Here is a 26338-nt window from a genome sequence, read left to right as displayed (position 1 = left end):
TAACTGTACTCAAAAGATTATGAACAAATTTATTATTTGAATGTGGTATGAGCTTTCTAACGATGGCTCTAATATACAATGAAAGCAAAGTAATAGTTCAGTTTGCTCAATTATTGATTAAAAGGTAGATTAAAAATGAATGTTTTTATATCAAACGTTGTGAAGTTTAACTTTTACTTTTGTAAATTTCTTTGCAAGATTCCTAGCATCTTATAAGTACATCTTAAAGATGAATTTTAAATTAATTTAAAAAATCCTTTTAAAAATAGAGGGGATAGCTAATAACCAGAAATATTCTACACATAGTATGTTCTGTAATAGCATATTTTCAGAAAGGTCTAGGACAGTAAGAATTCATAGCAAACTACTGCAAAACATGCTTTAGGTTACTAACCAACATGAGTAGCACGCAAATGTTACAAAATGCACTGGGGTTCAGCCAAATTATAGACTGTCAAACTGTGTGAAGATTATTTTAGGAGCCTGCTTGAATGTGGACAGTTTTACTTTCCTTTTTTCCTGGGAGCATGATGGAATCTTAAAAACTGTTAATTGCTGTTTCCTGATAGAAATTACCAAGGAAGTGGTAAAAACGGAGAGTATCGGCACTACTCTGAATAAAGCAGGCTTATTTAATTTCTCTCTTTTAACATTAAAAAAGAGGACCAGTTAGTAAAAACTAGTAGAGACTGCTTTACACTATATGATGAAAAATACTTCATCTTTCTTCTACACATCAGTAAATGTATTGTGAAAACTGTATTAAGCAGGGGCCTCCCCCACTTCGGAGATGAATCCTATGCAGTAACACATTCTAACATCCCATTTGATTTAAAAAACCAAACCACATTCCTCAAAGTTTCCAGAATTTCTTCCTAACTCTAAGAACAACAGTATCACACACAACAGATAAATAGCTTTTGTTTCGGACTATCATTAATTATTTAATCAGTAGCTGCAACACAACAATAGGACTTTTTAGTTGGGTCTAGTTTTTACATGTTTTAAGTGCTATGACAAAGAGCTCATGACTCATGTTTATGAGAAGTTTCAGTTACAGAAACCAATTAAAAAAACTTCACATAACTACAGTAAATATATTACATAATACCAAGAGTAAAATCCTGGTCTTTTCTGCAGAAAAAAAAAAGCTCTACAAATTACTGTTGTCTTCCTAAGCGATCTGCAGTTTTTCAGCTCAGCTATCCAGAGGAAAGCCTCACTCGTGCGCGCTGCCAAAGCCTGCAGAGGCCGTGCCTGCACGCCACGCTGCCCGGACTGCCGAGCCGTGAGGTCACCGAGCAAACACCAGGTTTCAGCCAGCCCTCTGCTGCTTGCGGCGAGGGGGAGGCCCCGAGCGTGTCTTTTGCTGGTGGATCCCTTGTACTTGTGGGAGGGGGAAAGCAGCTTATCCAACCAGAACTTGTTTTTCTTTTTTTTTTTCCCCCCTACCAGGATGTAAGTCCACCACAAAGGAACTGAAGTTCAAATAAGGCTGCTTTAGCCTTGCATGAAACGATGGATTCAAAACTTTAGAACTGGAATGCTGAGGTCTCCTCTTTCACTAAAAGAAAGTCTTGCTGTACCTCCACACTTACACTGTGGGGATGTGCGGCTTAGACTAAGTAGCCAAGCTGTGAAAAGTCTTAAAAAAGAAAAAGAGAAAAAAAGAAAGGAAATAATTTTGTAGAACATCTAGTTATTTACTTTTCTAATTACAGTACATCATACGGAGCTTTTCAGCTGTAGATTTTAGGTCACATTCACTGAAGAGAGATTCTTCTGATACAATCAACAAAGTGAGATGTCACAACTCCTATGGACCAGCTGTTCAGTTAACCTTTGATGAAAGCACGCTAAGGACTGAAGAAAAGCCAGAGGAGACAGGGTAAGAATGCTGCCGTAGTACAGCTGATTGCATTTAAAACATACAGATGTTTTTCTATGTCCAGGATCCAAAAACTGACTGGTCTGCAAAGCCAGCCTTTGGATAACAAATACGTTTTCTTGCAGGGGAGATGTCATAAAATGCAAAAAGACTACCATATGAGTGAATGTAAGCTTTTCAAAGCTGTTACTGCTCTCTAATACATGTAGCAAGACTGTTTTTTTTTAACATATTAAAATACAGTTGTTAAAACAGTTGAGACATCTTATGATGTCACACAGTAAAAAGACTTCTTGCCATTATTTTCAAGAATATGAAATTTATTTTATCTTATTTAATTCTGCATGTAACTTTGGGCTTCATGTTTCCTCAAACTGACTGCAAATGTATATGAACATTATATGCCTTTCAACAAACTTTCTATGACAGACTAACTTCTATATTAACATTTCAAAAGGACTACCCATATTAAAAATTATCTCCATTCAGTCTTTCTTATATTCAGGTCTGATCAAGGAGATATAAAAATTCCTGGAAGTTTAATAGGTTCTATAAAACAAACGTTTGAAAATTTTTGCAAAACTTTCATTAAAAAAAAGAACAAAGCACTTATGAGTACCTTTATATGAACACCTTTATGTAAGCACAAAATATTTACTTTATGATCTAACTACAATTTCTCTTGAGCAAAATGAGTCACATTTATCAAAATGTGAGACCTATGTTTCAGGGCTATTATGTACTAAGTGCGCGTGTGCATATGCACACACACACACAGAGAACAAACGCTTTTTGATAGTGATTGGATTAAGTGAAAATAAAGTGAGGCCGCTGTTAAGGGAAGTAATAGCAAAAGCAGTGCTCTTTTTCATTAATTACATTTCCAGTCTATGACAGAACTTTAATAAAGCATAAAGAACAATCCACTAACAATGTTACTAAAATTCTTGATAATCCAGAAAGAAAATTGGTACTTCTTGTAACAAAAAAGCTACATTATTTTGCCAAAAACTTGAAGAAGAAAGATACACCGCACTAAAGCATACGTAATCCTTTGAGGTTTCTTGCAGCACTTGGTACCATTTCAAAACAAAAGTTCTCCAAGATCTAGTTAAGATACCCTCATTCTGAAGTTTTTCAGTTGTCATCCATTCCCCTCAGTAAAACAAAATCTTTACTTTTAAGAAGGATGAAGTAGTGTTGGAAGTTAGATTCTACCACAATTTGAAATGGACAGAAAAAACAGAGTATGGAATGCATTACAGTAACAGTACGCGAAGAAATTAATTTGGTGTCTGTCAAAGGTGTCCCACTGCTTACAATGGAATCAAGTAAATAGTGGCAAAAATGTAAAAATCACTCTATCCTATACGCTTGGAGCTAAGCTTTTCAACTTGCTTTTACATCACCTTTTCTTAACTGAAACTGCACACCAAGTGTCAGTCCTTCCTTATCCCCTATTTACTTTAAAACTTTAAGCAAAACTTTAAAGGTTTTCCTAATACTTGTGGCATGCATACTACTGTGCAGTCGTTTCACTGTGAATTACTGTTTCCTCTTACCATCCCCCCCAAAATAAGAATGCTAAGTTTAGCAACAGTACCCTTCACCTAAAGCCAAACTACATGAGTTAATGCTAACAAAAAATCCAAACCAATTCAAGTCCCTCCCCTCAGAAAAGACAGCAAAAATTAACAAATCACATTATCTATGAAGGCTACAATGAAAAGCTGTGAGGATGGATTAATATAATTCTATGCAAGGGAACATTTGGGAGGGGGGAGGAAGAAGAGCTAAGTGAATGTTTTGAGAAAAGAAGCAGGCAATAAGAAAGCAAGCAGCTTCAGAAAATTCATGCACATCTTTCTTATCACAATGGTGTTGTGAAATCCAGATCAAATTACTGGCCTAGTGCCTGGAACATGCCAGCTAACTCTAAGTCCACAAACACTGACTATCAAAGGACTCTGCAGAGGTAAAACTTAATGTTGATCTACTGAAAAAAAAAAAGACCCTCTGATCTTTTTACAGCAGGATTTTACATTTTCAACACCTTTGCTCCATCTGCTTTTACAATCCAATTAAGATGTACAACTGTGCACTAACTAATCTAAAAGCCCCCTTTTTAATATTATAGGCAAAAGTGTATTAAAGAAATGCTGTGAAGATTTGAACCAATAAGTGTGCATGCAGGTCTAAATGTAGAGTTGAATGCACACATTTTAATAATTAAACTGATAGTCTAGAGCCTTTTAAAATATTCAGATAGTTGGAAAAATCTATATTCAACAAACATGAGATACCCACTTTTTGCACACTAGTATTTTCTCTCATTTCCCTGTATAATTAGTTGCTTTGCCTTAAAAGAAAAAATAACAGTGATACTGTATATATAGATGAGTTTATTTTGATCCACTAAATCAGTCTGTGACAAAATCTGTTTCAGTGGGTGAATCAGTTGTTTTGCGTAGGTCATAGTTAATATGGTGAGACTAGCAGTCATTTGATGGGCTGGCTTTTCCTATGTACCTTACATGCTATGGTACCTCTTGTGCACTTTCCTCAAGCATTTACATATATAAAAGACTATGTTCACAACAGGCACTTCGAGGCGTGTTAGCTCTTATAGTAATTAGGCCTGAAAAGACAAACTGGTTTACTCGATCATTTATTTACACTTAGTTTGATACTTGTTCCTTCTTAAGAAGAAAGATTTGGAAAATTTACAGGAAATCTTCACTGAACAAATAATGAGGATGGGAATAAATTGTGAGTGTTGGACCTTGCCTGTCCACTCTTCAATGAAAAGAAAATTACCTATTACCAAAAAGATGCAAATGTGACATATAAATAAAACTACATATACAAGATAGAATGAAATAATAAATAATAAACCAAATAAACCAAAACCGTCTGGAATTAGTTCTCTCAAAGGTGTAACACTATGAGTGCCTTTTGGGGAGCCTGAGTGACATTGCTAGAAAAGGGTAGTAATTTGTCTTAAGAATAGTAGTTAACAGATACAATGAGTTAAATGGGGAATCTTATTTTATTTTGACAGTTTACTGAGCACTCCTGCTTTAAGTATAACCTTAGAAAAATCTCTTCCTTCATCCTGTTTTACAATGATTATCATAACCTGAAGCCTAACAGACTAAAAATGCCTCCTCAGTTCCTAAGCTGCATCATACAAATCACTTAACATCTATTTTAACATTATTTATGAGAATTGCCGCTATCTTCATCACATAGCTGATTCTGAAGTATTAGCTCCTCAAACCAAATTGGCAAAGTAGTTTTTCTTAATTAGGCTCTCTCTGCAGTACAGTTAACTATACTGCAACTCAAATGGTCACTGAAATCCCTAGAAATCTCCTTCTCTAACAACTTGGTTTTAGCATAGAAAATTGCCTTCTCTGTAAAGCAGCCTCCAAGGGTAGATATAGTTTCACATGTCATTTGTACAAAAGCTGCATTTATATAGCTCAGCGCGAGAGCTTTCATACCTACAGTCCTCTAGCTTAATAACAGTTTACTATATATACAGAAAAACAAGAGCAGCAATAAGCAATTTACTGCATTTACCTACTGGCTTCTTTTATGTTCCCTGTCTGAGAAGTATCTCATGCCAATGAAATTTAAGATATAAAAACCTTGTATTTTACTATGAAATTCAGACAATTCTTTTTATTTATTTTTGTCGTGGTTACGTTTTTCCAGACAAGATCTACACAGCTCATTATTGTGCTTTTGTATTTCTCTGCAATGCTACAGCACTGGTGATATCTTCCTTAAATGTCAAAATGTTTTCTCATTGAAGTGATTTGTAAACCAAAATAAAGTCCATTGCTTAGCCACCATTCAGAGATCCTCCTACAGTATCAGCTCTTTTTTCTAGTAGAACACTGAAAATGTAAACTGCAGAAAGAACAGAGTATAATCTTGCAGAGACTAAATATCAGTATCTCAATGGTTTAAAGATATTTAATTGCAACAGTGACGATGACATATATCAAAGCTTTTGTGAACACCTTTCTTTTCAACATAATATGGCAAACATCTCAATTATGATACTAAAAAATTCCATCCAAGAAAAAATAACCATAGCATTGAAGAGTTACTGGTGGCATTTTCAAAGAAAATTAATGATACACTAATATGTTATTACAAGTCATATTTTTCAGCTGATGGAGATGTACCTTCATTCTCATTTGCACACAAAAATCCCACGGATATGTAAAATATTTCACGAAACCTGAAAAAGACAGTTAGATACAAATGTGTGCCTGTCAATTATGTAAATATGAGGTCTTCTGAAGAATGGCATCAGAATCAACAAATTGGAAAAAAGGTATATATGTTGGAATATCCACAATGAAGTGTATATTCTGAGTAGCTTAAAAAAAACCCAAACTACTGACACTGCCACCTTTAGTGTTTCTTCTTAAGATAAGCCGATTAAAAAAAAAAAAAAAAAAAAAAGCCAACATCTGAACATGAGTTCAGCAGCAATACTTTGCACATGGAAATATTTAACTTCACCATCTCAAGATCATGACAGAGAGAAATTATAGCTGAAACATCTATATCATTTCAAATGCTAAAATATGATGATGAAATTTCAAATCTTGTTGAAACAGCACCTGTAAGATTTAAGATATTGTAACAATCAAAGGGCAGTATTTTTTGACAGGAAAAAATATGACAGTCCTGTATAAGTGCTCTAGAGTACAGGATGGAAAAGTAATTCCAAGCAAAAGTCAAAGAAAGATTTTATTTGCTTTTTCCATTTAAGAGACAGGAAAATAGAGTCAGACTCCGAAACATCTGATATCCCTTTAAAAAGTTTCCTCTTTTTTCACCAGATGATGGAAACATCCTCAGTTCAGCAATTGGTGAAGCAGCAAATCAACTCATTATTACCTACTTCCAGTCATATACGTAGATAAGCAAACATTTGGTCTACAACCTGAAATTTTACCAAAGCACTTGTGTTGACTAGGAGTATGAAAAATAATACAGTTATAATCCATAGAGCAATGTCGCCAAAAATCTTCACATAGATGCAGCTATATTGGCAAAAGATAAACAAAAAACCATTCTTTTGCATGAATAAGGTACGATATGCTACCAAGTAGTGCAAATTTATATGAAATGAAATAACCTTGACTTTAGTGGCTTATGACCTAGGGAGAGTTTAGCAGTGTAACTGTACCAGCTCAGCTCCCATGAAAAATCCTTTTAAATGTACACAAGCCTTGAACAACTAGAACCTAAACACAGAAACTACTTCAAACTTTCATACTTTTTCTAATTAGAAGTTCTGTTTGATATTTAAACTCACACTTTTATCCTCTTTTGAAGTGTGATTCTTGCACTGCTGCTATTTTGTTGGTATGCTTGTTTGTTGGAGAAGTTTGTTGGTGTGCATGAGAATAAGTGACATGCTGTACTTCTAGTATTTATTAAGAAAAGTTGCAGCAACCTGCAAGCCTGCCTTTTATATAACATAGGTATACGCAAAGGAAAGGTTGGAGTTGAAGAATCCACAGATACTTGAGTGGAATTTTGCACCGAGGACAAACATGGCCGAAGTAATACAGCTTTCTCCCAGTCCAACATAGAAGAGCTGGGGGGGGGGGGGGGGGGGGGAGAAGGCAGAGATGGAGAAACAAGAAGAAATAAGTGATCAGCAAGAAGCAGCACTACTTAAGGACAAAGTATGAGCAATTACTTGGCACGAGTGCATCAGAAGAAAACTGAAAGCTAAGTGTGTGAGAGACCTAATAAATAAGATCCTCTTCCTCTCTCATGGGAGAGAAACCTTATGTCTTAAGAATTTGATACTCTCCTACTTAAAATAGAACAGCAAGATATTAAAAAGTATTAAAGAATATTAGCCTTCCTTAAATGTGTTTCTATGGCTTCCTTCCCCACTTCCCCCAGCAATCTTTTCTTTCTCTCCTTGAAAGATTAATCATGCAAAAGAGTTGTTCAAATATGCACGTTGGTTATAACAGTTAGTTTCATCCAACTACAGAATAGAAGAAATGCCATTTATCTTCTGTGGACAGTCACAATATGCAACAACTAGTCCCCATTCTGAATTTATTTTAACTGAACAAGTACAGAGAATAAAAGGTAGAAAAGAGATCACTTCACTAATAGACTCTGCAGGAGCAAGGGCATCTAAAGACAATATAGCTCTTGTTGCTATTTGTATGTGGAACATTCTCATCTCACCAATGTACCTTCCTTTCTAATGTTTTTTCTTATAGAAACACCACCCTAGGATAGGTTACAGGCAGATGAGAGGTCATGAGAGAAAGAAGCATTTCACCATGGCTTAGGCATGGTGATATCCTTCACTGATGGTTTACTTCCTGCATTTTAAAGTATGTTAAATAGACATATTAAGATGAGGGTGATGAACTTTCTTCCATTTTTTATTTAACAATTCTTTAAAAAATATTGGATAAAATCAAACCATTATATATTGCTCTGCAATTCTTCAGCCTGGAAAAAGCACATTCACCCCAAATCCTGGGCTCAATTAAAAGACATGAGATGCTGTAACAAGGACAAAAGTGAATTCTGAGGAAAAATCTAGCTTCCTTTCAGTGGTCACCACAAAGACAGTTTTTGAGGCAAAGAAAAGTATTTCAATTAAAATATTGAAATAAAATCCATTTTACACCCACTATGCCAGAGACATTTGCAAGAACAGTTCATCTGTGTAGAAATATGAGCCCTGGAAAACTGCCAGGGCCTCCAAGTGTGACCTGCTGTGCAAATGCTGATTATGCAAGTTAAAGCTGTCTAGGGTGAATTTAATTTATGCTCCCTATTTTCCAGGATTCCAAATAACTTTGCTTTATTTGCAGCAACCATGTCAAACCCCAAATTTGTATCTGACAAGTTTTCAAGATTCTCAGCAAGATCTATAAAGCACAATCCCTTTTTATTTGCACAATGAAAATGAGTTTATTCCAAACTGCATAAGAAACTGAGGCATAAATACATTTCTGAAAGCATTCAGAAGAATCAGTCCTGCTCACTTTTGTTTGAAACATTTATAGGAATAGCTGCAGCACTTCTATGTTTTATTTCAAAACAACAGAAAAATGTGACTGACAACCATACCTCTACTCACTATGAATAATTACTTAAGCATGTATATCCAGCTTATCCTGAAACTCTTAAAATTCTACTTAAAAGTCAGCCACTGCCTAGAATAAGAGAATCATGGAATAATTCAGATTGGAAGGGACCGCATGAGGTCATTTGGTCCAATGTTTTTCTTACAAAGCAAGGCTAACTTCAATATTGGATCAGGTTGCTCAGGGCCTTGCTTAAATCAAAAGTTTGTGTATTTCCAGGAATGGAGATTGCACAACCTTTCTGGACGACCTGTTTCAGTCCTTGGCCCCCCCCCCCCCCCCCCAATTGTGATATTCTTTTTTTTCTAACATCCCAAATGAATTTTCCTTGAGGCAATTTGTACCCATTGACCCTTGTACTTTCACTGTGCACTTTGGAGAAGAATCTCTGTCTTCTCTATGAACACCCATTAAGTAGCTGAAGACAGCAATAAGATCTCCCTTTCACCTTCTCTTCTGGCGGCTAAACAAATCCAGCTCTTCAAGCCTCTCCTCATACATCATGTCTGCCAGCCCCTAGCCATGTTGGTGGCCCTCAGCTGGACTCACTCCAGTTTCTCAACAGCTGTTAGAATCATCATTTCATGTCATTAAAAAAATTTCATTGTACTGAATATGACCAAGCAGTAAGGTGACAGTTATTTAAACTCTGAACAGTGATTCCACGTCAAATGTTTTACAAGCATAACAAAATATGATGATAACATCACCTAGGTTTAAAAGAATACCCAAGCAGACTTTATATGCTGAACAGGCTCCATACTCCTTATTTTTTAAAAAACTAAATTATATATACAAATGCATATTAAAATTCAACAACAAAGAGTTATTAGACATATACAATATCTAAGTGCTGTTTATGCAGCTGACTAGAAAATGTTCTCTGATAAGGACATTCATGGCAGTAGTGCCAATGCTGAGCTCATGTTTCCTAGAAGATTGTTGCCTATAAACTACTGGTATTGAGGTCACTGCAAACTTTTAAAAAATAAGTCAAATTTACACCTCAAATATGAAGATGCTCTGAGGACTAAATTAAACTAATTTCACCAAAATGGTACTGTTGCAGGATGTCACTAAACACTAGCAGCTAATTTTAACAGGTGGGGGATTTTCTTTGTTCCCCGGACACATCTGCACGTGTATTTCCCCTTGCCCAAGGACAGGCCATTAAGCGAAGTGATTAGGGTGAGTGTAAAGAGAATGGAATGTTTCCAGAGAGAGTCACAATAAATACTCAGCTGTAAGTTCTCCTAGTCAGGAAAAACAACAGATTTCACTGCCCATGATAGTTGGGCAGTAGAGTTTTTAATTTATAATTATTAAGGACCAAAGAGCACCCCACCTCCTTAAAAAAAAAAAAAAAAAAGAACAAACCAAAACATTTTTACTGTAATGTTCAAGACTGCTGACCAAAGTAAAATTGTTTTGTTTCATACAAGCCATACCTCATTCAATGTACAAATCTTTTACTGTACACAGTCATAAAATACTGCAAAACAGTGATTAAATACTTTCAGAACTTTCAACAGCACAGATTTAGTAACATTTTGTTCACATTTAAAGGTTATATTTGCAATTTTAAGAAATGAAAACGTAATTTGTATTTAAATGAAAGTACCAATGTTGGAAACTTGTGGTATTTGACTGGAAGAAAGGTTTTTTCAAGTCCTGCTATTTATTACTTATTTTCTTGTGTTTTTTGGCAGGCTTTAGATAAGCCAGCAACTACTAACTACAGTTCTGGTCATACAATGATACAACTAATCCTGCTGGACAAGAGAAGTGTCTCATTTATTCACATATATATCAATTACTATGTAATATTATTTTGTAAGCTTTAGAACAGATTCACCAGTTGTAAGTTGTAGCTGATTTCCTATTTGTTACTTACTGTTAAATTTATTTTAAAACAGATTTTAAAAGTTCTTTGTAGAAGAAAATTTGTCCAGAAATAAAGGAACATGATGACAGCAAGATTCATCTGTTTAATGTTAATAGCTGTTCTGGGAGCTACTGCAAGCAAAACACAGGAATTTGAAAGCAATGATGAGGAAACAGAGCAAGAATTCATTTATACCAACAGGTACAAGCGTTCCAGCGACACACAGGACAAGTGCACTTACACCTTTATTGTACCTCAACAGAGAGTGACAGGTGCCATTTGTGTTAATTCGAAGGAACCTGAGGTTCTACTTGAAAACAGGGTAAATAAACAAGAATTACAGTTACTTAACAATGAACTTCTTAAACAAAAGAGACAAATAGAAACTCTCCAGCAATTGGTAGAAGTGGATGGTGGGATTGTTAATGAGGTTAAACTTTTACGAAAAGAAAGCAGAAATATGAACTCTCGTGTCACACAACTCTATATGCAACTACTACATGAAATTATCCGAAAACGGGACAATGCCTTAGAACTTTCCCAACTTGAGAATAAGATTTTGAACCAAACTGCAGATATGTTGCAGCTTGCAAACAAATACAAAGATTTAGAGCACAAATACCAACATTTGATGTCAATTGCCAATAATCAGTCAATAATAATAGCCCAACTGGAAGAACACTGTCAAAGAATGCCATCCATAAAGCCATTGCCACAGACTCCACAGCCACCAAACAAAGTGTACCAGCCTCCTACTTACAATCGCATTATTAACCAGATATCTACTAATGAGATTCAGAGTGACCAGAACTTAAAGGTTCTGCCACCTACCTTACCAACCATGCCTGCAGTCACTAGCATTCCAACATCAACTGATAAGCCATCCGGTAAGTAATTTTATTGGCATGTCTACATTAATTTATGCTAATGTGCAGCAAATAACAGTGTAATTATTATATCAAAAATGCAGATAGAATTTATTTATTTAGCAAAATAAATGCAAACGAGTTTGAACTGACTGAGATTCAGTTAAGTCTGAGGTCATTGCATATATTGAGCCAACTGAACCAAAAATCAAAATTGCAAAAGCCCTTCCAATGGGAGAGCTTAACACCATAATGTAGCAGAATAACTGGACTTGTGCTCTTCTGGGCCACTACACTTGTGGTTGCTAGTGTATGTTTAACTACTTTAACACTGTTTGCCACAAGATTCTAATCCTCTTCTTTCAACTATGAAAGAAAGAATCACAGTGATTCAGAAGTTCTTCAGACATTGTGTTACTGCCGTATTATCCTCAGTTAAGGTTATTATAGGTTTCAGCTACTGCAATAGTCCATTTTAAGGTTCTTTCTTGGGAAAAGCAAAGCTTTATGGAATCCATAAGTTACACTGGTTCCAAGGTTGCCACTGGTACAAATCAAGTATTAAAAAAAAAAAAGTCCAAAAAGCTGTTAATGTACAACAGGATACCTCAGAAACTGACATCCTAAGACAAAGCATAAATGTAACTGAGGACTGTCTAGAATATTTAAACAAATGCCTCTTTTAGCGCACTACAGTTTAGAATACCAGTCTGTGAACTCTGTCCAAACTATGTAATATGCATTAAATTTCAGCTTTTTACATCCTGGCTTTCATGACTTTAGGATAATATTACTAATTTGACTTGTTTCCAAAGCTTTTTTGGGGGAAGGAGATAGGAAAAGGAAAATATGAGTAGCTGAGTGAGATGATGGAAGAGCTTGTGAGCAATTAAATTGAATTAGGAGAGTTAATCATGATTTTCAGACTTCAATCCAAATTTAAGTCACATTTGGTATTCAGATGCATGTGAATGGCCATCATTAGCTCTAGATACAGTGCACCATTTGTGGCCAAAGTTAATTAAAATCAATAGAAAGACTCTTAGTGAAGCAAATGGGACTTTTGGATCCAGCCATTTAAATAATTAATTGATGTTCTAACATTATTTTAACTTTTGCGCCCTACTGTGCTTTTTCCTTGAGAATATAAAGGGCACAATAGGTTCAGTTCAAATACTGATGTTATGGGTGCTTCAGTTTTTGTTATTAACTGCTGATTTGCAGAGTTTAGAACTGTCACATATGCCTTAGCTCTAGCTAAAACATGTTCTTAGCCCTGGAGTGAATAAAACTGACAGTAGTATAGTTCAAAAAACAGTATTTTACTTGCTGTTAATGTGGATAAATCCTCATTTCTGTTCAGTGCCTGAACCTTTGGCCTTTCATTCTTTCTCAAAATAGGAAGAGGCTATGTTCACTTTTGCTCTCAAGCTTTTAGATCCTTAATTTTTTAGTCAGAGTTATTTTGAGATTCTGCAATTTTACTAATGAGATAATTTTTATGACTGTGGTTATGCAGTCAGTTTTCTTTAAATTAATATCAAATAAAAAGGAAAACAGTTTGAGTCCTAGGTATTTTTGATATTTTTTAATATATAAAGATAACACACATCTCAGCAGCCTTACCCCAGGCTAAGGAAAAACAGTAAAGAGGTTATATTATCTGAGCAAACAAAACCACAGTAATACCCAACAACCTTCCATACAAGACTGCCTACATCAATGCCTGTGTCTTAACAGTTCCGAATTAAGTCTCATAGCATATTCAGATCAACCTATTTTTAATATACCTGTTGTAGTAAAAACAGAGAAAGAAAACAAGAAAATGCATTCTGAACGTCTGATTTAGACATGCTAGCTGCAGAGACTTTTCCTGTTACTTCACCAAGAGAAAACTACAGTCTATACCAAATGTATGAGAATAATGAGCTGCAGAAAATCCTCACTGATCAACAATCATCCAAGTTTTATTTACCTGTGGCTAAGACTGAACTACTGTAATTCATGACATCTGCAGAGATCTGACACCTTTTGTTAAACATTTATAAAGTTATTACAAGATTGTTGATCTAGCGTATGATAATTTTTGCATTTGTATAGCTCTAGAATGGAATCTATATCTGCTCCGTACTTTGCACAGGGCACTTTCACTCTGGCTGAGACAGGACCAAATGGAAACAAGTGGTGGCATAGTAAGGGACGTTATATGGTACTCATTAGTGTCTTAAGAGTTCTGCCATAAACGAGAACGCAGGCATTTATAATCACATTAGAGATAAGTTGAACTAGATGATTTTAAAACAGCATATAAAGAATCTAGATTCACCTTTAGTTCCACATATTTCCAAAAATAGTTCACCTTTTATCAATCCAAATTTAGGAATACAAAAGTAGTCTGCTTTTCAGCGTGTGGGCAACATGCACTTCCTTCAAAAATAAAAGAGAGGGGCCTCATAGACATCTGAAACCAAGAACTGAAATAGAGTCAGTCACAAGCTGCACACAGCATACTTATCAAGCTATTTGCAACATCTTCCAAATGACATTGTCAAACTTTTTAGGATTACCAAACACTGTAACTATCAAATTAAACACAGATTTATTTCTCCTTGGAAATACCTACAACAAAAAAAGTGTGAACAGGTGCTTCGGTCTAAAACACAGCCTCCAACATACTGTTACAAAGCACATATTTCACAATATTGCCAAAGATGAATTGGTCTAAGCTTACACTGTGAAATGCAAAACCTTAGCCAAAAATATCATGATTCTAATGTTCTATGTAAAAAAATCATGAGAAAAATCAGGTCTATTACAATTTTTTTTTTTTTTTTTAAATGAGCAGTACACTACTGGACAGCCTCTTTAATAATCAGTAATCTCAGAGTAGGTTCAAGCTTAGTCCAGTCTTCTCTGATAAGGCATTCCACTGCTGCTGACAGATGCTCTATTTTTCTTTCTTTCACATAAGATTCTTACCAGTCCCCTCATCGTATTACAAAATTCTATTAAATGCTCTTTTAGATTTATTATCCATAACAAAACCAAAAGATGGACTTTCATTAAATACATGATAGAAATATGAAGGGGGAAGTAGAGAATATTACAATAATAGAAAGTTGGGCTGAATGGAATCTGAAGATGCCATTCGTCACTTCCCACAAAATCACCTGCTTTTTCCTGACAGATGTGTGTCCAATGCATTTTTATATACTCTCAGTGATGCAGATGTACAAACTGGCTAGGTAGGGTCTCAACAGCCTTTACTGTCAGACTGTTTTTCCCTGAGGAATTATCTAAACTCTCCTGCTGTAACTACTCATCCTATGGATAGCAGATGTGGAAAACAGTTTATTTCTTCCTCTTCTACAACAAATTTCCCTTCAACTTCTGTAAATAAAATATCCTTCAACTGTCCTCTTAAGACCTATCACCATTCCTGTTACATTCTTCTGAAATCCTGTCAGTTGGTCCACATCCTCCATGAGCTACTGAGTGCCCAAACTGGACAAATAGCGATAGCTGAGGCCTCATCATTGCAGAACAGAAAAATTACTTTGTGTGCACAGGACTCCTGTCGATGTATCTTCATACAGCATTTGCCTTTTTGCAATGTAAAACATTGACTCATCAACTTGCAATCCACTAGAACGCCGGATCCTTGCCTGAAGAAGTGGTGCCCATCTGGCTATTTTCCATCCTTATCAGCGCAACTGTGACTTTTGTGAGAAAAATCTGTGTCTACCAAATAATACCATACCTTTGCCTGACCACTTCAACTGGTTAAGACGATTTTTAAATCTAATCATGGCTTCTCTCATGCTTGCAGTGCGCCTCAGCTTAACGTTACCTGCATGAAGTAATCATTCTCTCTATTCTCACACTGAAGCTGCTGCTGGAAATACAGAATAGCACTGGATACAAGACAGATATTTAATCTGTGACTGTGATCTGTAAATTAGTGTGATACTGCCTCAGGGGTAGCTACTCTCCACGTGTAGTTTTCACAAAGTTATTCACTTACCAAACAGTAGTTTCTTCTAGCACCTTTTTCAAATGTAACATTTTCCTAAATGACAGTGTCAAAGCCATAAGAATCATGAGCGGTGGGGTGGGGGAGTGAACTAGATCTCTGGAGGTCCCTTCCTCAACAATCAAGAGCAGGAGGGTTAGACTAGCTGGAACAGATTACCTCCAGAGGTTGCTTGCAACATCAATGATTCTATGACAAGATTTGACATCTGCTATTCTTCCTTATCTACATAACCTATCAGAAAAGAAAGTTTCGTATTTCCTCTGTACAAACTTTTATCTCTCTCCTTATCTTCTAGTTTGCTACAGTTTGACCCATTTTAGGAAAGAACTGAAGCCAGGCTATCTTTCCCTCACCCCCCCTTTTTTGACAAGGAACATTTAATACCTTTTCCTCATGATCCAGAACATTTTCCATTCTCCAAGCACATCTCAAACAAAATCCCTTCCCACAGGTAATGCTCCAAAAGTTGCTTCAGCTAATTCTCCACAGGTGTCTGGAATGAATTTGAAAAACCCTGCTTATGCCCAGCCACTGAAAATAATCTACGGATGATTTTATCCAATCCTTTCTGTACTGTCTCTTGCATTCTCAACCTTCCTCGCTATCCATCTGATCATAGCTGACCTGTTAAATAAAAACTGAAGCAAAAAGAAAAAAGAGTATTAAATGCCTTCTCTGTTTCATCCATCAGCAACTCTCCTTCCTCACTCAGTAGCAGACCAGTGCTTTCCTCTTGATCATAGATTTAATACTTCTCTCACTAGTTTTATTTTGTCCACGCTGCACATATTAGCCGGTAATTTGACACAGCTAATACTTGAACATTAGCAAGTAATTTGATGCAGATTCTACTTTGTCTGAGCTTTCTTGAGATTTTCAAAGCTATTGAAAATCTCATGATTTAGCCAGGTCAGTTTCTTACCATCCTCCCTGCTCTTCCACATTAGCAAAATCCATTATGATGTCCTTAACAGAGGCTCTTTAGGGAACTTGTAGGCTCTTCCGCTGGACTCATTTTCTATAGAATCTTCTCTACCCATTCTCTGAAATTGCTGAATTCTGTTTTATTCAAGTCCATCAGGTTCGTTTTGCTTTTCTATTCACTTTCCCTTCATAAGAATTGTGGACATCATTATTTCATGGTCAAGATCACCTACGCTGCTTTCCATCTCACATTTTCAGTTAGTTCTTCTCTACTTACTAGGTTCAAATCTAGTATATCCTGTTCTGTATTTGCTTTCTTCATTTTATGTATTTATCAAAAGGCTGTCCCCAGCAAATTCCAAAAACTTGCTATATATTCTTTATCTGCTGTATTCTTCTCCCAAGCAGATAACCAGGTACTTAGAAGTTGATAATTCAATAAAATAATCAGCAGAACCCAACTTTTACTATCATACAGTAAAAACCTGTGCACAGAACATGTATTTTCCAGGCTAGAACTGTGAAGTGGAACATAATATCTAAGATTTCATGTAGACAACTATGTATTGTAATATTTTTCTAATAAATCCACTAACATTCCTTACTTCTGTCTACCTAAACTGCTTTTATCACTAGGATTATTTAACATACAAAGGAAGGTAGAAGGGTTGTTCTGAAGGAAAAGCAAAGCAAGTGTTCGATAAATACATATCAGGAATATAGAAAATACCCATCAAATGATGCAACATTTATGCAACAAAAAATTAGATGCAACAAAATTAGAGGGCATAAGGGAAATTACCATTTTGCAAGTGGAATGTCAGCATGCAAGAGTACAATCTGTACAGTATAGACAGATGAATGCAGAGATGGATGGCAGCATGTATAACATTTCTTTTAAGTTTATTAGTGATTGTATCACAACTTGAAAAAAGAAGAACATGCTGAAGAAATGCTTCCATCAAGATACATGAAATAAAGGTGCAAATACTGTAGATGTCTCAAAGACTACAATAAATGACAATAAAAACTACTGGACAAAGTATTGTGATTTGTATCTGTAGGGTATTTTAAGTATTCTGATCTCTTTTTGAATAACAAGCATCTGAACATATATCAGTGTCATGTACTTTAGAAAATTTTAATAACCTGTAAAGGAGCCCACTGGAAAAAGGGCAGTAAGTGTCAAAAACTAAACCACATTTAAGTTAATTATGTGCATGAACTGCACAGAAAGTGAAACTTTTATTCTTACTTCACATATTTCCCTTTTACTTGTACTAATGGTTTTAAATTAAAATTACAATTAAAAATTACAAGAATCCAAGCTTCCAGTGCCTTGTGAAGCAATATTTACAAATACTGAATCCTACCAAAGGCAGAGAAGATATATGTAAGAGCTTGAGCTATCACATCTCATATCAGTAAAAAGTAAAATGTTACGTAATGTGAAAATATCAATGTAAAGCAGAATTAGATAAATCTCGTTAATTCATAAGAACGCTCCTCAGCCATGAATACGAGCCAATACAAGATAGGAATTTAGAGGAGAGGGTACAGTAAAGTCATGCAGCTCCACATTCTTTAGGTTTTTTCACTACATGTTAGAAGAACATCTGAAAAAGTATTTTCTGTTTAGCACAACTTAATTTTTCAAGTCAGGGCGAAGAAGTGAAACACAATTAGAGAAACTTTTCTGCCCACTTTTATATAACATGCTTTTCCTTTAAGGACAAAAATTCTGTCTTCAGAATCTACTTTTCATTGTTAGCTGGGAGTTAACTGCAACACAACAGTTAACCATATTCATTCATCCTATTACATTATTAACTAAGCCTTCAACAATAGCTAAATCACATTGGTCTGAAATCATTAAATTCACGCCAGAATTGCTTTATAAAGAGAATGAATTTGAAGCCAGGCCTCAGTGACAGGTGCTCTGACACAAGCACTCCTCTGAACGTTGCTTGTTTGAGCTCCAGCGTTACAAGGTATTTTTTTCAGCAATTGTTTCCTTCAAATGTTTCCTTCAAATGACCTAACAATCCCTTTTATGTGTAAGACATGTAACTTTAAATATTACCAAAATGATACAATAACAAGTCCAGCGTCTAGGAGGCTTAAAAGGATTAAGCAGTGCCATATAAAAGATTTCCTGTGTAATTCCCAGGTATCATTAAATACAGAAAGAATGCATACCAACATGAAATCTTGTCATGATATTTCAGATCAGAATCTAGACTTGCGCTACATGAGAATTCTAAAATACAGAATAATCTATGCATAACATAATTGTATTTGGCACATTTTTCCCAGATGCTGAATTCTGAAGAATTTTAAGAATACAACCAAAACAGAACTAATGACTGCAGAAGACAGGGATTAAGGAGATGCAAGGCACAAAGACAGGGCTTGAAGAAATGTAATCATGTGGTTTGTTAGCAGTATTACAGACACAATTTTTTGGATCTTTTTCATATTCTTCAGTTTATCCTAAGACACATTCCTCTCCCATTAGCAAAGATGGGTGCAAGTACAAAGCAATACAGTGGATCTCAGACAATGAGTTATCAACAATTACTATGATCTTTATGTAATATAACACATGATCTGTTCATTACACAATTGTGTCTCCATCCTATGCATCCATCCAAAATTGTTTTTGTGGCTAAAAGTGTGTTTTCTCCTACGAACAGGTTCCTAGATTACAAAGGAACTACAGCTCTACCCCTCAAAGGTCTGCTTCACTCCCTAGAAGTAATCTTATCAAGACTATTTCTCCGAAAGTCAGGGTCCTCCTGCTCTTTCAAGCTAAGATAATAAGGCCCTTGTTTGTAAAGCACACTAAGATTTCAGAAGGAAAAGAGCATATTTACATTTAATTATAAAAAAAACCACCAAGAACCAGACAGATCTAGTAAGACAACTATCCTTTTCACCTAACAGCAGTAGGTATACTATAGAGGAAGTTAATAAAATTGCTCTGAAATTTTTTTAAATCTAAAATGGTAACATCTGTCACTGCTGGCCCAGCATCTTCCACAAGAAAGAAATTAATAAATAAATATCCAAATAGCTGCACAGCTCCATAGTTGAATGGTAAACTGCAATTTACGTAAGACAATTGTACAGTGTCATATAAAACAGTAATAACCAGCATGCCATCACATTTACTTCAGTAAAAACTGATATAAGGCATCTGAAGAGAAATGGATTTAACCATCTTACAGTTCTATACATATTATGTATTACAAAATAAAGTGCTCTTATTTTTTCTACATTTTTTTTCCTATATGAACATTTATAAACCAAGCTAGTGCATGTTACTTAGAATTTAAGATGTTCAGAGCAGCAACCCTCTTTCTGTAACGACATTCTACAGTACCAGGACACGAGATCCTCTATTCCTACACTCAGGTGTTACTTTAAAACAAAAATACTGTTGTGACTACAATCCAAAATAAGATACTTATTTAGAAATATTTCTCTACCACGTTTGAAGTATCCTTCCAAACCTATTACAGATTTACTGAAGAATGATTTAAACGTAAACTGAACATTCGCCCCATATTCATAAGCCAAAATGTGGTTTCCAAATAGCAAAAGAATAATGTGCCAGATTTAAGAGAGGCAAGGCACACAGGAATAGCATTTTGTCAAAATGTTTTTGCTACTGATTTTTTTGAAAATAAAGGAAAATTAAAAAAAAACAGCTGGTTTTGATTCCCCGTAGAAGAACTTGGGATTTCAAACACAACAATTCACAAACTGTTTACTTCCAATTCTTATTCATTCATTCTTTCTTTCCACTCATGCCCAAAAGACAGACAGGCAGCTGCTGGATAAGAGAACTAGACAGTTGGGCCTTTACTAAAGTTACTGGCATAGCAGCCTATCGGAAACCTGAAGACAGACAAAATAATGGAGTATCATAACACCAGTGCATAAACTACAAGTGTTAACAAAAAAGGTAAACTGTTTTCAGGTACTACAGACACTATTTAAAGATGCCATATAGAAAATTCAGAACTATCCATCTATCCAAAAAGAATTTGGGAGCACAAGGAGATCTTGTCATGGTTAAAACAGCATGGTAAGCAACCACTATTATAAGAAAGAAAGCATTATTCAAAGCATTGAAGTCTTGTCCAAATAAGGACATTAGAAAATAATATACTCTGTCAGATTAAATGTCAAGACACACTAAAGTCTCAGGAACAACTTGCAAAAGGCATTAAAAATATAATAAATCTGTTTTCTAACACATCAAGAACAGAAAACTTAACTAAGAGTCTATAGGGAAAGATAAAAGATGCACTCAGAGAAAATGAGTCAACAGTAGAAAAATCTAAATTAATTTTTGACATGTGTATTCACTGAAGAGAAGCTTTCAGAGGTTCCTATATTGCCTTTGTTATTGGCAAGGAGGATACTCTGGAGGATCCATCTCAGACTAAAACATTGGTAGAAGAGGTTACAGAACAAAAGAAGAAAGTGAATACTAATGAACTGAAGACTTGTGCACGTTCTTCAAGAGTTCTAAATTAATCTCAATATGTAACTAGTAACTACTGTGTAATCTCTTACTAAAACCTGCTTAAAAAAACTGTACTTGATAAAAAATATTCTAAGAACAGGAGAATAAGCAGCAAACAATTATGAATCATATTTTTGGATAAGAATCAACTTGGCTTTTGTAATACTGCTTTTGTATCACTTTTAGAGATTTTTGAAAGCATCGGTGTCTATGCAGACAGATTTCTGGTTCACAAACATCATGATGTATGTGAATCACATGTTTCCTACAGAGATCTGTGCTGGGGCCAGTGTTCTTCGGTACATTCCCTTACATTTCTGATACCAGACATCTTGGACTGCAAGCCTTAGTCAAAGATTTGGAAGGTTAATGTCTGAAAAAACATCTCATAGAAATGTAGTTGCAAACTCTGCTTTAAAGTTTTTATAACAGTTAATCTTAAAGCACTTTAACAGAAAAGAATCCCATGCAGTACAGCATTGTTACAAAGTGGCCTAGAAATAAACCACAAGATTAAAAAGCTGCATGTATTAAATCATAAACTGCTATGTATTTATTTTTATGAAGACAAGATGAAAGGCTTGCAGTTGACTATTTTAGGAGTCGCTTCCATGATGACTCTGAACTGACTTTTTTTTTTTTTTTAATAAGATATGATACATACACATTGTGGCAAAATAAACAAAAACAATTTAAATTATCAGAATTGATTATGTCAGTCTCCTTCCACCTATCATGATAAATCACGCAACTATGTCACAGAATACTGTGTCTACACCTAAGTTGCCAGAAATCTGAGCAGTGAGCCACAACAGAAATGAAGAAGGGTAATTTACAGTCTATGAGTACAACTAAGGAAACAAGAACAGCACAGCATGGACACAGAGCAAAAAATTTGGATCACCTCCCTGTGCACTGACTTCTTAAGTACTTAAAGAAACAAACAAAAAACCCCTCCCAAACAAAAAAGGAGCTTCTTGCTACAGAACTAACTCATTTACTGAGTACAGGGATAGCCTTGCTTCCAGTGCTGGACAGTGAATTATGAAAAAGGATAGATGAACGGAAATGATTTAAAACAGAAGTTACTCTTAATAGCAACAATACGCTTCAGTATGACTCCTGATAGAGAAGATCTGACATGCCTTCCTCCCTCAGCATGGAAAAATCAAGGGTCTGACCTTGAGGATTCGCATTAACCCCCCTCTTCTGCTTGGCAGACATATGAGCATAGCAGCAAAGCAGCTGTAGGAGTCTATCTGCAGATACCAATACAGACTGCCAAGTTGTTTATATCTAAATTTCTCAGACCCATTAACATGGAATGTAACTGTCCTCCCATCAGAGAAAATTTCATTAAAAATCATGAAAAATACTTTCAAAAAGACTAAGCTCTTCTTTATGGACTCTAAGAAACAAGAAATAAGCATGTGTTCTCTTTCCCCAAAATGGGATAGGATTATCTGTAAATTCTGTAAATGTAAGATATTTCAGAAGTCTCATTTACCTAAAGTCTCCCTCACTGTATAATGGACGCTCCGTATTACAAATCTGAATTCTTACTTTGTGTTTAGCTTGTTATCAGAGTGACAATGGTAACGCCCACACTATTATTTTATGCAGCTGATTCCATTGTTATTAATGTCCTTGCCATTGACAATTTTGAAAATCTAAAAAGCTGAAAATCTCCAAGAAAGAAACCAAGTCAAATTTAATGTTTTTCCTTTAGAAAACAAAATGATAATATTTATCTTTGGAATAATTCATGTTTAGTTTCTTTATAAATATAATCAGTGTTCTTACACTTCAGTTGCCCTAAAAGAGAAAAAAACCTACTTGTATCAGTTACTCGCTGGTAACTGTGATGTGCTCCAGGAAAAAAAAAAAAAGTTACAACAAATTAATCTGAGGTTTAAAAATGCAGACATAGTGGAAACTATACTTTCAAAAGATGAAAAACAAATGTAGTTCTCAGCAAAAGCAAATCTACTGTAAAAAGTTAAGAAAAAAACCTAGCAATTCCAACATTATCCTGTATTAAAGATATGCTCAATTACTCTCTGACTGCAGAATCCTTCTGTTTTGACACAGGTCCCTGGAGAGACTGTCTACAGGCATTAGAAGATGGCCATGATACAAGCTCCATCTATCTTGTAAAACCAGAAAACACAAACCGACTTATGCAGGTCTGGTGTGATCAACGGCATGACCCTGGTGGCTGGACAGTCATTCAGAGACGGCTGGATGGGTCTGTCAACTTTTTCAGGAACTGGGAGACATACAAGGTTAGGACAAGTGAGCAGTTTAGTATCTTCCACCCTCTGAAAATTACCGGTAAATTTAATTTACAGGATGACGATTTTAAAGTCTGGCCAATAGTCCAGTTTCTTGAAAAGAAAAAGTGTGTGTTTACCCTTCCAGAAGAAAATGCCTTTATAAAACAAGCTATTTTGGTTTGCTATTTAAGAATGCATTAGGACTTATCAATAAAACAGACAAACAATATTAACATGCTTCTCTTTCTTCCTTTACAGCAAGGATTTGGTAATATAGATGGAGAATATTGGCTTGGTTTAGAAAATATTTATTGGTTAACAAATCAAGGCAACTATAAACTCCTTATAACAATGGAAGACTGGTCAGGTCGAAAAGTATTTGCTGAGTATGCTAGCTTCAGACTGGAGCCAGAAAGTGAATATTACAAGTTGAGACTGGGACGCTACAATGGCAATGCTGGAGACTCTTTCACTTGGCACAATGGGAAACAGTTCACCACGCTGGACCGGGACCATGACGTATACACAGGTAGGAGGCCCCTTTTTGTCCCCTTGGTTTTTTTTGTAAAAGGAAAAAACTTATGCTTATACACAAAAAATTAACATGAAATCATAATTATGTTTTTAGAGAGCTGACATTTAGTAACTCACAAAGCACAAACTAATTTATGTTCTCAAACCTTATGAGAACTAATATTGAAACAAAAATTCTCACTGAAATAACTTAATATTTGAACTAATATATGAGTCTGTAAAATATACTATTGGGGGTTTTTGAGACAGTAATGCTAAGCTTTGAAGCTGGACCTAGCATGACAAACATTCCAGTGAGGGAGAGAAATAGTAATAAGTCAATCTACAGAGGTAGAGTTGGGGCCCAAAGAAGGCTAAATTCACCTGTCTTTTACCACATAGATTCTATGTGTTAAATACAAAACCAAAAAAATTGTTTTGTGCTTAGCTGGTTTGTTTGCTGTAAGATTTTTCATTTGCTCCCAGGACTGAATTAGAACTTTCTTTTGCAGGTAACTGTGCTCATTACCAGAAGGGAGGATGGTGGTACAATGCATGTGCTCATTCAAATCTCAATGGAGTCTGGTATCGAGGAGGACACTACCGCAGTCGGTATCAGGATGGTGTTTACTGGGCTGAATTCCGGGGGGGATCATATTCACTAAAGAAAGTTGTTATGATGATAAGACCTAACCCCAACACATTCCACTGAAATTCTTCTTCTATTGGTTTGTTTTCCTGATTGTTTGTTTGTTTGTTTGTTTTTAAAGAAGCATGTAAAGCTATACTGTTATTATCTGAAATTATCTTTTCAGAAACAAGGTATGTAAGATATTGTACATTTATTGCTAAGATATGAGGGCTTGTATATTGTATTTTGAGGAATCATTCCAGGGAAAAAAAAAAAAAAAAAAGAATTCAAATGACATAACATTCAAAATGTCTCTTTGTACTGAAGGCAAATATTAAGCCTTTTAGAACTGGCAGTTGAGATGGACTGTAGATAAACTTTCTGGTTTTTATTCCCTGTAAATTAAGTTAGATGGTAAAAATACTACCACAACATTTAAATATTTTTGTATGTTATGATATGTATAAATATTCTCAAATATAGGAGATATTACGAACTGTACAGCAAGAGTTTTATTATTATTATTAGCAATCCTTTGACACAGGAAATCATATCCTTTGGACTACGTAGCTGGTATATGTACATTGGTGAGATTATTCTAATTTAATCTTTGTTAACTGCCATTAATAAAGTTAGCACTATCTGCTGACAAACTTAAACTATATACTCAAACTATTATTGTCATGATAAATTCAAACTGTCCCCTTCACTTTGAGCCTTTTAATACATCTGCTCCTGTCATTTACTATTCAATTTTGATTCAAATATTTTAGATTAAAAACTCGAGTCATTTTTCACATCAAAATGAAGTGGCAACTTATATACGGAAATTGACTCAGATTTACAATGGCTATAGCATGTTGCAGAGCCAACATGTTATACTGAACAACAGATGTCACATTATTTTGTACCTGACTTCAGCCATTACCTGCTATGTAGCCTCTGTAGTCAGAATGGCTGGATACAAATTAAAGGGACTATCCAACTTTGCAGGCAAATGATGGATACCAGTATATAATCTATTTAATCCCCTTAGCGAGTAGATGAAAATTATATAAAGAAGTTATCTGTAGTCAAGAGCAATTATTTACCATATTTCACAATTATAACATATTATTGTTTGTCAATTTCTTAAACAGATTTACTCATCTATATTTAGAGGTCAGTAACAACTATGAAATACTGAGTAGGACAGTTCTAATATTCTGCGGAGGTCAGTTTATAGAACAGATTGTTGTAATGCCCATTTCAAAACAGAAATTACCACAAAAAACGTAAGTTAGAGAACGCATATATGAGTGAAAGCAAAAACCCCTAGCGGTTCAATGTATTTTTCAGTAAGCCTGTGAGATTGAGTGTGTGCGCACGTGTGTGTGCGCGTGTGTGTACTCATGCACGCTTTTTCCCTTTTTACCTCATCACTTCTTTACAAACGTATGATGTGCATTAAAGTGATGTCTGATGTAGCATGTGTTGTATATAACTGAAAGTAGGGTTTTTAATATATTATTAGATTATTCCTGTAACATTGCATTCCTTTAATAAAGCAACGTTATTTTGACATATTTAGATTTCATCCTGTTTCAGTTTAGATTACCTAGAGCAAAGAACAGATAATTACT

The 26338-nt window shown here is 35.2% G+C and overlaps 2 protein-coding genes across 3 annotated transcripts in view; one reads left to right on the top strand and one right to left on the bottom strand.

The window, feature by feature from the left end:
* Positions 1 to 26338, bottom strand: part of RALGPS1 (Ral GEF with PH domain and SH3 binding motif 1) — a 133874-nt gene that overhangs the window by 63134 nt on the left and 44402 nt on the right. The window lies entirely within an intron of this gene.
* ANGPTL2 (angiopoietin like 2) lies at positions 1349 to 26281 on the top strand. The gene is made up of 5 exons (XM_026112181.2): positions 1349 to 1888; positions 10965 to 11820; positions 23388 to 23581; positions 23831 to 24101; positions 24598 to 26281. Exons 2-5 carry the CDS (start codon positions 11013 to 11015, stop codon positions 24795 to 24797), a joined length of 1473 nt encoding a protein of 490 aa, XP_025967966.2. The 5' UTR covers positions 1349 to 1888; positions 10965 to 11012; the 3' UTR covers positions 24798 to 26281.

This window comes from Dromaius novaehollandiae, chromosome 20, assembly GCF_036370855.1.
Source record: "Dromaius novaehollandiae isolate bDroNov1 chromosome 20, bDroNov1.hap1, whole genome shotgun sequence".
Classification (NCBI taxonomy): Eukaryota; Metazoa; Chordata; class Aves; order Casuariiformes; family Dromaiidae; genus Dromaius; species Dromaius novaehollandiae.
Note: the sequence above shows the minus strand (reverse complement) of the source record. Positions and strands in the feature narration are given on the sequence as shown.